The 18,246-nt window shown below is 45.4% G+C and overlaps 1 protein-coding gene across 1 annotated transcript in view; it reads right to left on the reverse strand.

Moving 5' to 3' along the window:
- Nucleotides 1-5,625: 5,625 nt before the first annotated feature.
- The window catches only part of LOC310789164 (NLR family CARD domain-containing protein 3-like), a gene marked incomplete at its 5' end in the record, with an annotated part of 40,323 nt that continues 27,702 nt past the window's right edge, over nt 5,626-18,246 (reverse strand). Inside the window, one exon of the mRNA XM_083650753.1 lies at nt 5,626-6,161. Within this exon, the coding sequence (XP_083506879.1) occupies nt 5,641-6,161 (521 nt within the window). The 3' untranslated portion in view covers nt 5,626-5,640. The remainder of the gene's footprint in view (nt 6,162-18,246) is intronic.

Consider the following 18,246-nt stretch of genomic DNA (forward strand, 5'->3'; position numbering starts at 1 on the left):
ATTGTGTCTTCAATGTGTGTTGAGGCTCTACTTTAAACAACATCTCTGCTATTTATTGTCATAGTCATTTGCACTGTTTATGTGTCAGTATAGAGACACTGTGGAACGCGTCATCATTCAGAAACCACACCCAACACGGGGGAAAACACAAAGGACCAACTATCATGCCAACTTCTAGCAAAACAAACCAAGCAAATTTCAAGTCTGGGTCACCCTGGGCCATCACACTGTGTTAATCTGGCCCTGTTCATCAGGGGAAAAGTGAATGGGCTTTTAGAATGGGGATTTCACTTATATGGATAAAACAAGGTCTGTGGTTATCAAAAGTTTATGGGAACGTCAATTTGGGTTCAGCAGGATGATCTTCACAAACTTGAATAACTTTGATGACTTTTGGAAAATAAATGTTTTTTTTTTAGAAAACACATCAGACCGTTAGGCTCGTAGTTTCCTGTAGGGCTGCACGATATATCGTTTACACATCGTCATGGCGATGTGCGCATGTGCAATAGTCACATCGTCATGGCGATGTGCGCATGTGCAATAGTCACATCGCAGGGCGTGCGATGTCAAAAGCTAGTCTACTGAGTGAAATGCAGTCTCTCTCAAAGGAGAGACGCCCCACTACTGTACTCACTCATTTAGTGCTTAGCTTCAACACAACAAAATGCACAGAGAGCTCAATTGAATTATTTTTGCTTATGTTGCGTTGCTGACAGTAGCCCGTCTGATGTAAACGATGTGATTGCGGAGGCGGACGTGTCCACAGGTTGCAGCGCACTAGCTTACAGCAGGCTGGCTGCTGTAACTCAACATGTCTGTGGAGTGGAGATATTTACTCTTGAAACACCAAAAAGCAAGACAGCAACATAATATAATGACACGAAGGCTAAAGTGATTATTACTGAGAAGTTGTCCGTGTATCACCGCAGCTCTCTCTCCCCCTCAGGCTCTGATGATGCATCATTCAGATGACAGCAGTTACAGTAGAGTTAATCATACATAGTGACTCATTTACAGAAAACATTTCAGTCAAAATAAAAAGACAAGAGACATATCTGGGCAATTAAATGTATATTTATTACTTTTCACGAATGAACTGTTTGTCACCAGTGATGCTGCATGTCAATCGTCGTCTCTCTGTACTGCGGTGCGCTCCAAAACCGGAACTCCAGAGATGCGGAGTGCACCACTTGGTAGTTTCTGGAGGGGGTTTCCGGGGGGTCAGACCAAGTGTGTAAAGTGGCAGGGGTGTTTCATTGTTGATTTATTGAAACATTAGAAGAACGAAAGAAGTTGAAAGCAGTGATTATAATCAATGAAATCTAATGTTTTTCTGCGAATAGCATCATTGGGAGGTAGATTCTGGCACTCAATAATAGGGGTGGGCAATATATCAATTGTATATCAATATTGTGATATGAGACTATATGGTCTTAGATGTTGGATATGGTAATATGGTGATACAGCATACATGTTGTCTTTCCCTGGCTTTAAAAGCTGCATTACACACTATGTGAAATGTAGGCTAGTGACATTTTAAAGTAGAATGTCGTAACGTCGTAATGTCAAAATGTGTATGAACCCTGATAGATGGCGCTCTGAGGCCTACCAGTAGGCAAACAGCCCAGTGGTTGAGAAACATTAAAATACCTAATTTCCCCTCCAAAATCAGATGGACTCCTCTACAAATTCACCCCAATCATTCTAGAAGTATTATTTTTCTTTAAAATGGAGCTATTCTGGTAATCTGGTGAAAATCTCTATTTTGTCATATCGCGATATATATCGCAGGTGCGGGAAATATCGCAATGTCAGTTTTTTCCAATATCGTGCAGCCCTACTTTCCTGACACACGCTCAATACAAATGAAACAGCAACTGCCATGCACAGGTTGAGGTTATGATGTCAGAGTTTTCAAAAGCTCCAGCTGTCCACACTAATACAGCAAAACAGAGCAGAAGACCAAAACAGAATTTGGGAACTTTTGTGTTTTATCCCATTTTCCCAGAGTCAGAAACAAATAAATGCCTTCAGACAGACACACCTGTTTTATGCTATTTGCTATTTGCTGTAGTCTGAAATATGTCAAACAGCAATATGATATCAGGCCATATTGGCTCAATTGTTGTGTGTCCTATGGGATCAAATAATATCATCATGATCTCATAGACATCCAGGAACTGAGCGAGGGGGGGGGGGGGGGGGGGCACCTTTTCTCAAGCTTTGTCTGGGGGGGGGGGGCACCTTTTTCCCAAGCTTTGTCTGGGGGGGGGGGCACCTTTTCCCAAGCTTTGTCTGGGGGGGGGGGGCACCTTTTCCCAAGCTTTGTCTGGGGGGGGGGGGGGGGGGGGAGGCCCACAGTGGAACATGTCTTCCATGTGAGGAGATATATCAGAAGTCAGTTGGGCTGTATTGGTGTGGACAGGTGGAGCAGAGCTTTTTGAAGACGCTGACATCATCACTTCAACTTGCTCATGGAAATGTCTGTTTAGTTTATATTGAGCAGGTGACAGGAAGCTTATTATTGTCATCAGTAGCCTGGTAGCTTTCACTATGTGTTGTGTGGCCTTTTCTACATTAAAACACACAGGCACTGAATAGCTGGCTGCTCCAACTCACTTTCAGAAATCAAAAGCATTTCTTCAGCAAACTCAGAAAATGTGATGAATATTGTTCTAAATGAACATCAGAAGAAAGAAAACAAAAAACTCACTTGTGCCATAAAAAGTGTTGTTGAAAAAGTGGTATTGAACCACAGCTTCAGCTTCCTGACATTTAGTGAGAGACACGCCCACATCAGCTGGTCGCCCGACGGGGTGAGTGTGGAATCTGGACGCTGGCTTTGATAGTAAATGATGCTGTTTGAAATGCTCTTCATGTTGTCATGTGGATGGAGGTGTGGAGGCCATGTTTCTTTATGAATGGAGGAGAATCTATCTGTGTCCATGTGGACGTAGCAGAACTCTACACTCAAACTGTTATCAGTGACTCATCTCTTCTCTTCACCTCCTCTTTTCCCATCATCTCTTCCCCCTCTCTCCCTCCTCTCTCTCTCTCTCCTCTCTCTCTCTCCCTCTTCTCTCTCTCCCTCTTCTCCCTCTCTTTTCTCTCTCTCCTCTCTCCCTCTTCTCCCTCTCTTTTCTCTCTCTCCTCTCTCTCCCTCTTCTCCCTCTCTTTTCTCTCTCTCTCTCTCCCTCTCCTCTCTCTCCCTCTTCCCTCTCCTCTCTCTCCCTCTCCTCTCCTCTCTCTCCCTCTTCTCTCTCTCCCTCTCCTCTCTCTCTCCTCTCTCTCTCTCTCCTCTCTCTCTCTCCCTCTTCTCTCTCTCTTCTCTCTCTCTCTCTCCTCTCTCTCTCTCTCCCTCTTCTCTCCCTCTTCTCTCCCTCTTCTCTCTCTCTCTCCTCTCTCTCTCTCCCTCTTCTCTCTCTCTTTTCTCACTCTCCTCTCTCCCTCTCCTCTCTCTCTCCCTCTTCTCTCTCTCCTCTCTCTCTCTCCCTCTTCTCTCTCTCCCTCTCCTCTCTCTCCCTCTTCTCTCTCTCTTTTCTCTCTCTCCTCTCTCTCTCTCCTCTCTCCCTCTCCTCTCTCTCTCCCTCTCCTCTCTCTCCCTCTTCTCTCTCTCTTTTCTCTCTCTCCTCTCTCTCCCTCTCCTCTCTCTCCCTCTCATCTCTCTCCCTCTCCTCTCCTCTCTCTCCCTCTTCTCTCTCTCCCTCTCCTCTCTCTCCCTCTTCTCTCTCTCTTTTATCTCTCTCCTCTCTCTCCCTCTTATCTCTCTCCCTCTCCTCTCTCTCCCCTCTTCCCTCTCCTCTCTCTCCCCTCTTATCTCTCTCCCCTCTCCTCTCTCTCCCTCTTCCCTCTTCTCTCTCTCCCTCTTCTCTTCTCTCTCTCTCTCTCCCCTCTTCTCTCTCTGTCCCTCTTCTCTCTCTCTCTCTCCCTCTTCTCTCTCTCCCTCTCCTCTCTCTCTCTCTCCTCTCTCTCCCTCTCCTCTCTCTCCCTCTTCTCTCTCTCCCTCTTCTCTCTCTCCCTCTCCCTCTCTCTCTCCCTCTTCTCTCTCTCTCTCCCTCTCTCTCTCCCTCTTCTCTCTCTCCCTCTTCTCTCTCTCCCTCTTCTCTCTCTCCCTCTCCTCTCTCTCTCTCTCCTCTCTCTCCCTCTTCTCTCTCTCCCTCTCCTCTCTCTCTCTCTCCCTCTTCTCTCTCTCCCTCTTCTCTCTCCTCTCTCTCCCTCTTCTCTCTCTCCCTCTTCTCTCTCTCCCTCTTCTCTCTCTCCCTCTTCTCTCTTAAGCTGTGTTCACACCGAGATATTTATTTTTCTCTCTGTTGCTTGATTCAACTCTTTGGAATCGCTCTGTCGCTCTGTTTAAATCGCTCATCAACAGGCACATGAATTGACGGACATGTGGGGGCTATAACGTTACGCAATGTCATGATGTTTGTCCACTACGAGCCACCGTCATTGTTTACAAGCTAAAGCCTATCAGCGTGCTCCTAATGCGAGCTCCATACCGGTAGTACAGACTTCACTTCATGTCAGCTGTCAGTCTGTCAATGTGGTTTGTTGCTACACAATAAACCAGCGGTTTGTTCCAAGCCAGTGTGATCCTTGACTCACTCTCACACGGCAGCCAATCAGCGTTGAACAGCGAGCGACTGATGCCAGCGTATTTTCGCTCGAGTTGAGATATTTCATCTCGGGCGACGAGCGTATTTTCCTCCCTATCGCTCTGTCTCTTTGTATGTAAACTCGATGCCAGCGAAAAACTTGAATAGGTCGGTGTGAACGCAGCTTTACTCTCTTCTCTCTCTCTCTCATCTCTCTCTCCCCTCTCGCTCCCTCTTCTCTCTCCTCCCCTCTTCTCTCTACCTCTTCTCACTCTCCCTCTCCTCTCTCCCTCTTCTCTCTGTCCTCCTCTCTCCTCTCTCCTCCCTCTCTCTCTCTCCCTCTCCTCTCTCCTCTCTCTCCCTCTCCTCTCTCTTCCTCTTCCCAAAGCAAAATCTACTCACCTTCTCTTCCCATTTTAAAAGTCATGTCTGTCCTCAGTGTGTGTGTGTGTGTGTGTGCTCTATTGTGCGCGCACACACACACACACACACACACACACACACACAAACACACACACACACACACGCACACACAGTGAGTGTTAGGGTGGATAGTAGGCTATTCGTTTTGTTTACTAATACCACTATTGGACGGACACACACACACACACACACACACACACACACACACACACACACACACACACGCACACACAGTGAGTGTTAGGGTGGATAGTAGGCTATTCGTTTTGTTTACTAATACCACTATTGGACACACACACACACACACACACACACACACACACAGACACACACACACACACACACACACACACACACACACACACACACACACACACACACACAGAGTGAACAATGTCAACACATTTATTAGAAAACAGGTTTGTAAACAGATAAAACCGTGTTTATTAAATATAAAAACGGTTCTAGAAAACATCAAAATGTTCAGCTTGGAACGATGAGATGAATCAAATACCAAATATAACAAAGATCAAAAGAAAGATATTTGAACCTGTACAGAGTGAAGCATCATGTCAGCAGCTGTGTTTGGTCACAGTGTGTTTCTCTCTCACTCCTCCTCTATCTAACACAGAGACACTGAGCCTTCATACACAAAGAACCCAGGGTACAGAGGTTCAGTGAAGGTGCAGTTGAACGTGTGGAGATGAATCAGTTTGTCAGAGGAAACGTTGTAGAAGGACAGAGAGCCAGCAGGCCAGTCAAGATACACTGCGACTCTGTTAGAGTGAGAGGAGGAGGGAGGAGGTATGTCTGTGTGTCTGTGATTGTGCCGGGCTCTGTAACTGTCATCATCACACCTCAGACTCCAGGACTTTTTATTATGTCCAAGCCTACAGTCAAGACCTTCTCTCCTGTTGATTCCTCTGTAAGTCACTCCTATAAAAACCACTCCTTCCCTCTTCACCTCCCAATAACAGCGAGCAGTCAGACCATCTCTACACAGCAGCTGAGGCGTAGAGTCAAATCTCTCTGGGTGATCAGGATATGGCTGCTCCTCTTCCACCCTCGTCACCTTTCTGTTGTCTTCAGACAGGAGGAGGTGTCTGTATGCTGTGTTTGGGTCCAGTGTGAGTTCACAGGCATCTGATGAGAGAACAAGACTCAATACAACAGCAGCTTCTCATCTAACACACCTGTTGTGTTGATTATTATTCTATTAATAACTTCACTCTTTATGATTCAACTGTTTCATTTTTGTGGCTCATTTTATTTTATATTCATTTATTGATTTAAATCAAAATAAAAGGAAAACCAACCTCAAAAATGTAATAAATGCGTTGGCGTCTGCGTAGTGCAGTGGTAGAATCCCTGCCTACCAACATGGGGGTTGCAGGTTCGAGCCCCCGTGTAACTTTACAGGCACATTTGGCCGTGTCTGCGGGTGGGGATTAAGATTAAGGGCAGTTTTATATCTATTCTTTTTTCATTGAGGGAGAGACAGAAGAGGAGCTGTGTGTGTGTGTGTGTGTGTGTGTGCGTGCGTGTGCGTGTGAGTGTGTCTGTGTGTGTGTCTGCTCTGTATGTGTGCGCATGTCTGTGTGTGTGTATGTGCGCATGCGCGTGCATGTGTGTGTCTGTGTGCGTGTGTGTGTCTGCTCTGTATGTGTGCGTGTGTGTGCATGTCTGTGTGTGTGTATGTGCGCATGTGCGTGTGTGTGTGTCTGTGTGTGTGTCTGCTCTGTATGTGTGCACGTGTGTGCATGTCTGTGTGTGTATGTGCGCGTGCATGTGTGTGTGTGCGTGTGTGTGTGCGAGTGTGTGCGTGTGTGTGTCTGTGTGTGTGTCTGCTCTGTATGCGTGCGCGTGTGTGCATGTCTGTGTGTGTATGTGCGCATGCACGTGCATGTGTGTGTGCGTGTGTGTGCATGTGTGTGTGTCTGCTCTGTATGTGTGCGCGTGTGTGCATGTCTGTGTGTGTATGTGCGCATGCGCGTGCATGTGTGTGTGTGCGTGTGTGTGTCTGTGTGTGTGTCTGCTCTGTATGTGTGCGCGTGTGTGCATGTATGTGTGTGTGTGTGCTAGGGGTGGGAATCACCGAGTAATGCCTACCCCACACTACAGGATAATTTGCAAGATTATGGTCAAGATTCCCCCCTCCCGATTTTCTCGGGGGTGCTCCCGATTTGATGCGCGTCGGGCAGATAATCTTCCCAAAAGATCCTGTAGTGTGTGGGGTTCAAAGATTCACAATCGGGAAGACTGCCTCTTCCCGATTGTGAATCGGGGATATCTAACATGTTAGATATTTACAACCCGACAGGCGATTGCATCTTGAGCAGAGAGCCAGTAGTAGCTGCGTTTCCATTACAGTTTTTCGCAAAATAATCTGGTCCGCCCGCAGCCCCGCACATAAACATAGAACGAGGAAATTGTCCTCGAGGTGAAATACCCGTGCGTCTTTGAACGGGACGGAAAACTAATGCTATACTGCAAAGCATGTAGCCTACACGGAAAAGTGAGTCAAATCAGCAGACGCCCCCTCCACAAGGCACCTGTGCAGACGGTTTTCGCCTGGCCGTGCACAGTAGGCCTACACCCCGAATGGACGCGGCTGTCCGCGCAAATATTAGTTAAACAAATCCTTTCAGTGCAAATGCATTATAAAAACAAAAAATAAGATTTGTTTAGAAAACGAAATGACACAAATGTATTATTATTATTATTATTATTATTATTATCATTATTACTACTACTACACCCGGTGCGCACACTGAATAGGCATTTTAAAAGTTAACGTCGAGCCCTGCTTCCAAGGTGAATCTTCTGCATAATCTTCTAGTGTGTGGGGTTGCGTTTGAACAGACGCGATTGTGTGTGTGTCCCAAGATTGAAATGTAAAAAAATCGGCTCTCTCTGTCCTGTAGTGTGTGGGGTCTCAAGATTTTTATAATCTTCAAGGATTTGAAAATCCTGTAGTGTGGGGTAGGCATAACTCACGATACGATACGGTCACGATAACGACAGCGATTCTACGATAATCGATATATTCAGGGTACAAATTTAACCTACGATACATCACGATATCTGTGTAACTGAAGAGAAAAAAATACCCCTAAAAGGAAAGAAGCAGCTATTATGTATTTATTAGCAGAATTGACATGAACTCACTCAGAGTTCACTCACTCACTCATACCATTATTGATACAACGGAGGAAAAGTTACACATTAAGAGTCTTTTTAAATTATTATTAAAACAAGAGAACAATGGCATATATTCACAATATATTTTGAAATTGTCTTAAGTAGTTAGTGGGGGGTGGGGATGTTCCAGCTTTCATGTTTCATGGAGGCTCCAATTCCCTCCAAAGCCTCCCTCAAGCTGAGCTGCTGCCCCCAGTATGCTCAGAGTGTAGCCCAAGACAGCCCAAACAGCAGCTCTGCATGTCCACCATTCACTTCTAAATATCACAGTGTCTGCTATTTGTTTCTGCCATCAGTGTGCCTCTTAGCCTAAAGTTGACCAACCCCAATGAATCCATTCCAAATGAATCATCATTAGGCTCTGGACGCTCTGCTATCCCCACTGATTCACTTACGTACAGACTGGTCGCTGTCTGTGTCAATCATCGAGTAGCAAAGCAGGACAACTTCGACAATTCTGCACCAAAGAAGTTAAATCGATAAGAACTGACAACTGAGTTGTTCCCCTCAGTGGTTCCACTGCAACATCAAGGCGGGAGCGCTGTTGTAAAAAACAACAAAACAGGCTTCGTCTGTTGCCTTCAATACTCTTTGTCTGCTACATCCGGGTACCTCCACCGGCAATGTGTTTCATGTTCAATGTAGCTGCAATCTACAAGCAGGGTTCATGTGTCAACACATTTCAAAGCCTAAATGTTACTGGAAAGAGCGTCACTCCAACTGGTTAACAAGTGAAACATTTGGTCACTCACACTGTTGGTGAAGTGGTTACAGCAGCAGTAGTGGGATTAGCTCATGTAGCTAACAGCTGCTGTGTGTGTGTGTGTGTGTGTGTGTGTGTGTGTGTGTGTGTGTGTGTGTGTGTGCGTGCGTGCGTGGAGGAGGCAGAGGAAGCGCTGCTGGTATCGATAAACTTGATACTGTATAAAATGAGTATTCTATCTGTTTAAAATGTCGAGTAAGTATTTAAGTATCAATATTTTTGACAACCCGACGACCCTGTTTATCAAAATGGCTGTAGGGGAATCACTTTCAAGATCCTGCATATTTTAATAAAATATCAATACTTGGTGCCAGTGTCTCCCCCCCTTAGTGTGTGTGTGTGTGTGTGTGTGTGTGTGTGTGTGTGTGTGTGTGTGTGTGTGTGTCTGCTCTGTATGTGTGCGTGTGTGTGCGTGTCTCTGTGTGTGTATGTGCGCTAGGGTTGGCACGATGGGCGATGGCATCGACCATCGTGATTGGCCGACCCCCCATCGACCTCTGAGCCTTCTACATCGGATCATCGTGATTAATTATCTGTTAGAAATAAATGTGTGCTGTTTTAAGAAACTTCACGTTCTTTCCTGTTTTCAACACAAAGTGAGTACAAGTCTTCAACTGTGAATTTAACTCGTCTGTTTCCAAAGTGAAAGTTGGAGTCGCTCCATATAGATACAGCAGCAGCTGCGTTTCTCAAGCCATTCCTCCTAAACTCCCTCTCATTACATTAGGGTCAAAAGCCCACGCGAATCTAACGTTATATCAGCCAGTAATTCAGTCGGTTTTCTGCCAGCTAGTTAAATTCAACACACACACACGTTGTTGGTGAGGATCTGTAACAACGTTAACGTTATTTGTTTTGCGCCGTTCAAATTGCTGGTAGTGACAGCCACTGCCCACTTCAGTCGCCTGGCTCTGTGCTGTAGCACAGATCAGAGGCTATCAAAGCCCGCTGGTATCATGTAGAGCTCAGGCTCAGCTGTCCTGTTGTTAACGTGAACGCATTGCAGCGGCTAGCCACATGACATTACAGCAACGCAGCGACTTAATAAAGAATGAATTATTCCCCCAACCTCCACCCCAATGATGATGCCATCGTACAAAACGATGTTTCACTGTAAAACAATCAAGATGGGTATTTTGATGACATCGCACAACCCTAATGTGCGCACGTGCGCATGCGTGTGTGTCTATGTGTGTGTGTGTGTGTGTGTGTGTGTGAATGTGTGTGTGTGTCCGTGTGTGTGCGTGTGCGTGTGTGTGCGCGTGCGTGTGTGTGTGTGTGCGTGCGTGTGCGTGTGCGCGTGCGCGTGCGTGTGCGTGTGCGTGTGCGTGTGCGTGTGCGCGTGCGCGTGTGTGCGTGCGTGCGTGTGCGTGTGCGTGTGCGTGCGTGTGCGTGTGTGTGTGTGTGTGTCAGAGCATGTGAGCAGGGACGGGTGAAATTGTCTGGAGTGATGGAGCAGTCTGTGAGCAGAGACAAAGTTGAAGTGTTGGAAAGGTTTTACTTGTACTTTGGGACAGGAATAACTCATTGTGTCATCTATTGAGCACACAGCTTATATGACTTTATGTCTTCTGCTTGGGTGGAGTCTTGATGCGTATATAAAACTGTACTGGAGAAATGTAGCCTACCGCATTTCCAGCGAGGCAAGGCTTTTTCTCATCCAACAAACGGCGCGCGGTCGCCCTCCAGCCCTACATAAGCCTATGACATAATGTAGTTAGGCAAGTCAAAGCAAAACCCTGGCTTTTCCACACCTCTGATTCACCTAACGTTAACCCTACAACCCTGAAATACACGTTACCAAACATTCTTTTAGAAGGCTGGCAACGCTAGGCTGTCAACAAAGTAAAACATCACCATGTCTGTAAATTACTGCTTGCAGTTGCACTCAGAGCATGTATGTGTGTGTGTGACAAATTAGACCTACCTGTGTGCCTTGAAAATAAGGTGGTTCAAAATGAAGTGGCTAAATGCAACCTTTTTCTTCTCATGTTTTTTATTAAGGGTAATTAAAATGATCAATAATTATGGATATCGACTGATATGAAAGATGTTATATCGATATACTTTTTAACTATATCGCCCAGCCCGACTCATGATATAATATACAGTCTCTAGAAGTGTATGATTCAACTTTTCCCATGTTCTAAAGTAAAAAAAGCAAACAAACTAAAAAAAGAAAAGAAAAAAAGAAACAAAAATCGCAATAAATAGTAGAATTCCAATACTTAAGAATCGCAATATATATCGAATCGGCACCCAAGTATCGTGATAGTATCGAATCGGGAGATAAGTGAATCGGCACAGCCCTAGTTGACAGATGAATTGTTGAATCGTTTATGTTTAAATTTCTGTTGACATTCAGATTTTAAAGCACTTTAAAGTAAAAAAGGGACTTGATATTTATTTGACTGCTTGTATTAATTGATGAAATGTGCAGTAATAGTACAGAAAATTGAGGATGTGATACGTGGAGCTGCAATACTTTGAGCTGTATCAAGATGCATCGTGGAATCAAATCGAATCATTGACAGATGAATCATAATCGAATCGAATCGTGAGGCCAGTGAAGATTCACAGGTCTAGTGCGCATGTGTGTGTGTCTATGTGTGTGTGTGTGTCTATGTGTGTGCATGTGTGTGTGTGTGTGTGTGTGTCTATGTGTGTGCATGTGTGTGTGTGTGTGTGTGTCTATGTGTGTGTGTGTTTCTATTAGGGATGCACCGATTGCCATTTTCTTGGCCGATTCCGATTTCCGATTTTTGAATAGTCTGACTTGCCGATACCGATTTTTGCCGATTCCGATTTTTTTTTCTAAAAACAACAATTGACAGCTTACACAAACGTTTTTGTAACTTTGTTTGAAAATTAAGATTCATAGAACAATTCTTACATCTAATGGGGATCCAAATAATCTTATCTTATCTTATCATTTGCATGAAGTAGGACCATCTCACTCAAACACATCTCAAAATAAAAGTGTTCCAGGTTAGGCTACTGGACAGAGCTTTTTTGTGCAAATACAATGAATACAAAAATTAAATTAAATCCAATAGCCTATATCCCACAGCTATCATGCATTTACTTTTCCAAAAGAAAACAGGTGCAACAGAACATCAAAATGATCCATGGACAAGGAGTTTATAGACTGGCTCCAGACCAGTCCTCTTGAGTAGAGGGGAAATGAGTTTAGGAGTTACAGTAACGATCTTCAGTCTGAATATCAGGCGGAGTTTACACACAGTCCGAAGTTTGGTATGCGTATTTTTATCTGCCATCCGAAAAAATATCGTCACGCACAGAAATCCTTGCACACTTGTGAGTCCGATGCATTTTTATTATTATGTCCGTCGTTCTATTTGCAATACGAAACAAATAGTCTCTCCTGTATCTACGTTACAACATGACTGACAGGCTGAGGCACCAGCGCTGATGTGGAATGGAAAAGGCAGGTCGGGGAATGGTTATACTGGACACAATGCTCGCGTTCACCTCGCCAAGTCGGCTGTGCACTGTGGCCGGGTGCAGCAGCACTGCTTCCCGGGTAGAGAGAGCAGAGAGAGGGGGGCCAGTGAGGTGAAGAGAGCCGCTCAGACTGGACTCCAGCCGAGCGGGACTCGGCCGCATCTCTGTCTCCATGGCTTATTTTCGATTTGCATGTGTGACAAACTGCGAGATTTGTCTACTTCACTGACGGTGAAAAAAATCCACAACGAGGAAGGTATGCTGGCGTGTGTGGTGTGGTGGCTGGGTGCCTGTCTCGGTGCTTTGGGGTGCGCGCACGTCATGTGAAAATCGGCTCACAGAATCGGCTATTTAGAGTGACCGGCGCAGATCACCGATCGAGGCCGATCACGTGAAAATCGGCCATTTCCGGTCACGTGCCGATCGATCAGTGCATCCCTAGTTTCTATGTGTGTGCCTGTGTGTGTGCCTGTGTGTGTGCCTGTGTGTGTGTGTGTGTGTGTGTGCATGTGTGTGTGCATGTGTGTGTGCCTGTGTCTGTGTGTGTGTGTGTGTGTGTGTGTGTGTGTGTGCATGTGTGTGTGCATGTGTGTGTGCCTGTGTGTGTGCCTGTGTCTGTGTGTGTGTGTGTGTGTGTCAATGTGTGTGTGTGCCTGTGTGTGTGTGTGTGTGCGTGTGCGTGTGTGTCTATGTGTGTGCATGTGTGTGTGACTGTGTGCCTCTGTCTGTGTACGCATGTGTGTGTGCCTGTGTCTGTGTGTGTGTGTGCATGTGTGTATATGTGTGCGCATGTCTGTGTGCCCATGTCTGTGTGTGTGCGTGTGTCTCTACAGGGCTCGACATTAACTTTTAAAAGTGGTTGCCGGAGTGGCAACCTGGCAGGAGCTTTTGGTTGCCCGAATAAAAATATGGTTGCCATTTTTGGTCGCTTTATATTTTGAGTAATAAAGATACTATGCAGTCATAAGGAGGAACAAAGCACCACCTTCCCCCATCACCCTGGGTGACTCCCCAGTCAACACTGTGGAGTCCTTCCACTTCCTGGGGACCATCATCAGCCAGGACCTAAAATGGGAGCTGAACATCAGAGCTCTCACCAAGAAGGCACAGCAGAGGATGTACTTTGTTCAAAATGCCACTCACTAACAACCCCCCCCCCCCCACACACACACACACACACACACACACAAACTCACTACCTCCTCCTAAACTCAACTGAACCCCCCCCCATAAAACTGGAACTCATATCTAATTTAATGGATGTTTAACTGGGACTGTAAATTCATGTAAATTCCCTGCACATTGAATGCCTATTTAACTTAGCCTGTAAATTTCATGTACATTCAATGTAAACTCTATTTAACTCCGACTGTAAATTCATGTAAATCCACTGCCTATTTAACGTCTATTTAACTGTAAATCTCATGTAAATCCAACGTAAATTCATATTTATCATCCACAGAACACTTCACCACTCATGTACATATTGTATATATTTACTCGATTTGATTGCACTTGCAAGGTTGTGATTGTCTTTATCTAGCTTTCCTACTTCTTATCTCTGTATATTGATGTGACCACTACGCTGCATACAGACACTAAGACAAATTCCTTGTATGTAACTTGCATGCTGTGGCAATAAAAGTGATTCTGATTCTGATTCTGATTCTGATAAGCCGGCTTAATAATGACGATGTGACAGAAAAGTAAGTATAATAGTCTATAGTATATAGTATAATAGGCCTATTCAGTGCGCGCACCGGGTGTAGTAGTAGTAATAATGATAATAATAATAATAATAATAATACATTTGTGTAATTTCATTTTCTAAACAAATCTTAGTTATTTTTTGTTTTTATAATGCATTTGCACTGAAAGGATTTGTTTAATTAATATTTGTGAACTTTCATTTTCATATATTTTTTAGCAGTTATTGTTCATATTGTGCTTAATTTATTAATTAAAAGCGTTATTGATAATGAAGTAGCCTATGCCTCTCATTCATGTTCATTCAGGGATACTATGATGACAGTGGTTTGGGGCCCCCACTCTAAACTTTTGCATGGGGCCCCAAACATTGAGATATATATGATATCTCTTTTTATGTCGATGGCCCCAAAAGGCCCAGAAGCGGCCTTGGCCCGCCCGCTCTGTCCCCGCCGCAATCCCTCTCTCTCTCTCCAACCCCATCTCATGGGCTGCGTACAGTATGTATGACACGCGGGTGTTTTCTCGTGGAATACTTTCAGCGTGCAGTTCAGACGCACTTCGCCTCGTTACATTAGAAATCTAATATGCATACTTTGCAGTTAGCCGCGACGCACAACTATAAAGGGGCTCCCCTACCGCTGTAATCAGGAAATTCCACACAGTCTGCGGTCTTACTTCTTCCTACATTCACCAATCTCAAATGAAAGTACACCTTTGAGCCACGGCTGTTGTCTCTGAGCTGTTTGTTCGTTCTGAAATAGTCCATAGTTTACGAGTAGGTGTGTTTCCCCTGACACGGTTGTCCTCTTTTTCTCAAATGCCATTGTTTTTTCGTGCAAGCGGTTCATCTGGTTATTTGTCAGTTGAATCATCTTTCTTGCTGGTTCATTTGTGATGTTGACACCACACCAGGTTAACGTTAGTTGGGGCTTTCACACAGCCAGACAACTTCTATCTGTTTGGCCATATCAAACGTGTGCTTGCAGCTGAGCCGGTGTGCGCGCAGCGTCTGACCTGAGTAAACACACCGCACGTGTCTACTGGGTTCCTTCTGGTAATTAGCAACATCGTTCCCATTGTAACAGCAATAAAATGTCAGCGTGTCACTCAAGTATTAAAAAATATTTATTTGGTGCATATTTTGCTGTTTGCTGCTGTGCTCATTTTTTACATGTTAAAACGTGGTTGCCACTATGGCAACCAAAGGCCAAGAAATGGTTGTCAATTTTTTGGATTGCCCGGAACCGGGCATCCGTTAATGTCGAGCCCTGCTCTATGTGTGCGCATGTGTGTGTGTCTATGTGTGCGCATGTGTGTGTGCCTGTGTCTGTGTGTGTGTTTATGTGTGCGCATGTGTGTGTGTCTGTGTCTGTGTGTGTGCGTGTGTGTCTATGTGTGGGCATGTGTGTGTGCCTGTGTCTGTGTGTGTGTTTATGTGTGCGCATGTGTGTGTGTCTGTGTCTGTGTGTGTGCGTGTGTGTCTATGTGTGGGCATGTGTGTGTGCGTGTGTGTCTATGTGTCTATGTGTTGTGCGTGTGTGTGCGTGTGTGTCTATGTGTGGGCATGTGTGTGTGCGTGTGTGTCTGTGTTGTGCGTGTGTGTCTATGTGTCTATGTGTTGTGCGTGTGTGTGCGTGTGTGTCTATGTGTGGGCATGTGTGTGTGCGTGTGTGTCTATGTGTTGTGCGTGTGTGTCTATGTGTTGTGCGTGTGTGTCTGTGTGTGTGTGTGTGTGTGTGTGTGTGTGCATGTGTGTGTGTGCGTGTGCATGTGTGTGTGTGTGTGCGTGTGCGTGTGTGTGTGCGTGTGTGTGTGTGCGTGTGTGTGTGTGTGTGTGTGTGTGTGTGTGTTGGAACAGAATTAGTTAACTGCTTGACCACTCGTGAGGGCGCAACTGCAACGAATGTAGGAGAGCGGAGGAGAGTTTGAGAGACACGCAGTGTGGCTGATTCGTGTGTAGCGGTGTTTGCTCAGCACACACACACACACACACACACACACACACACACACACACACAGCACACTTTGCTGTGTGTGTGTGTGTGTGTGTGTCAGAGTGTTAGAGAGAGAGGAGCGCTCAGCCCCCACCTCTGTGAAATTCAGACAGCAGCAGGCAGATAAGAGGAGAGGAGAAGCCACAACACCAAAGTGCGACGGTGAAAACATTACTCGCCACGTGGCGGACAGACCCCTGATCGTCACTCGCCAAAGCTAAAATATGCCCGCCTGGCGGGTGGCGGGCTCTAATTTCGGGCCCTGTGTGTGTCTATGTGTGTGTGTGTGTCTATGTGTGTGTGTGTGTGTGTGTGTGTCTATGTGTGTGTGTGTGTGTGTGTGTGTCAATGTGTGTGTGTGTGTCTATGTGTGTGTGTGTGTGTGTGTGTGTCTATGTGTGTGTGTGTGTGTGTGTGTCTATGTGTGTGTGTGTGTGTCTATGTGTGTGTGTGTGTCTATGTGTGTGTGTGTCTATGTGTGTGTGTGTGTCTATGTGTGTGTGTGTGTGTTAGGGTTTAATATTTTTCCCGAAAATGAGCCATACCGGGAAACGGGAAATTAAGACCTCTTTCCCGGGAATCCGAATTCATTTTTCTTTTTTTTTATACATCAAGGAGAAATATACCTATTAGTTCCCAACCTGACGAATGTATTATTTGGTGCCATTCATATTAATTAACTAAGGCAAAACATCACAATTTAACTAACTTTTTAGGCTGTTTTTAGTAGGCTGCACCTATATAGGTATTAGGCTATATAGTGCCGTTAGAGTTTATATAATTCACCAATCGCCTGGATTGACGTATGAATAAATCCTGTAGTAGCCTAGGCTAAATATTTTCTTAGAGAGTTGTGGAAACTGCCGTGGAAGAAAGGAGCCGTAAACGCGTCGATCAGCCTGTTTTCACGCTCTCTTACGCACAACATCAATGCTGTCTGATACCTGTCAACGTGTGCTTTTATATGGGCTGCTGCGCTGCGCTCTGGCGGCTGCACTGCTCGTCTTCCAGCCGTGCCCAGACATCTCCATACCGCATACCGGAGCACGGCTGTATCAGACTATCTCCACCCCTCTGTGCACGGACATCGCCTACAACCAGACCATCATGCCCATTGCCCAACCTGGGGCACACGAACCGAGGACGCACGGCTGGGCTGATTGTCGTTTTCACCGCTGGTGAAGTTTGCACGGTGCTCAATCGCCGTCTCGTAGGCTACTGCATTAACGGTCATGGCACAATCCCCTCAAGCAAGTCAGAAGTGTAGAAAAGAAAAGAAACATTGTGGGCTTTGTGTTTATTAGGCTATGTTGTGCAATAAGCTTTCAGTCTGTGTTCCACCGGCGCACAGCGCACAAAGGCGCATGGCCAAAACACGCCGAAATAAAATCAGAAATTAATTCCACTCTGCAAAGGATATCAAATTTCAAATGACTGGCTATAGCATTGTTGTCAGAGAAGATAGTATTAAAATCTGCCTGCAATACCTCGTTATTTGGCGCTATATAAATAGGAAATTGATTGATTGTTGGTTGATTGATTCACTTTGATGTCTCTGAAATGCCTATAGATCTTATTCGATTGACGTCACTCACGTACTGGCACGCCCACCGCCGCCATATTGTTGACATAACGCAGCAGCTCTCAAAGTGACAGCCTATGTGGAGCAGCGTTTATAGGAAGTTAGCCGCTGTTAGCGTTACCTGTATCGTTCCAATTGTGTTCGGATGGTGACTTGCATTAGGCATGGCTGTAGTAATGACAGCAATAAAGTCCCCGTGGTTTGTTTCTATCTCTACCGTCCTCAGACGTGAAGGGAGCGACACTGAGGATACGTTAGCAGCACAGGAGGTGTGTGTGGATAGTTAGTTGAGACAGGTGAAACTTTCTGACAGCTCCTCACAGCAAAGTCTGTTCACCTCGTTCTTTTGTTTATTTATTACAGGCATTAACGGCTGCCGTCGGCAGCATACAAATAACAACTGTGGGGTTTTTATTGGTGTCATTAGCATCGCTATTTTGTAATGGAACAGAAACGACAATAAGGCTGTTACTAGTTGTCAGCTGCAGCGCTGTGTGCGCGCAGGACGGTATG

The sequence above is a fragment of the Poromitra crassiceps genome (genome assembly GCF_964638095.1).
Source record: "Poromitra crassiceps genome assembly, chromosome: 14".
In the NCBI taxonomy this organism is placed as follows: domain Eukaryota; kingdom Metazoa; phylum Chordata; class Actinopteri; order Beryciformes; family Melamphaidae; genus Poromitra; species Poromitra crassiceps.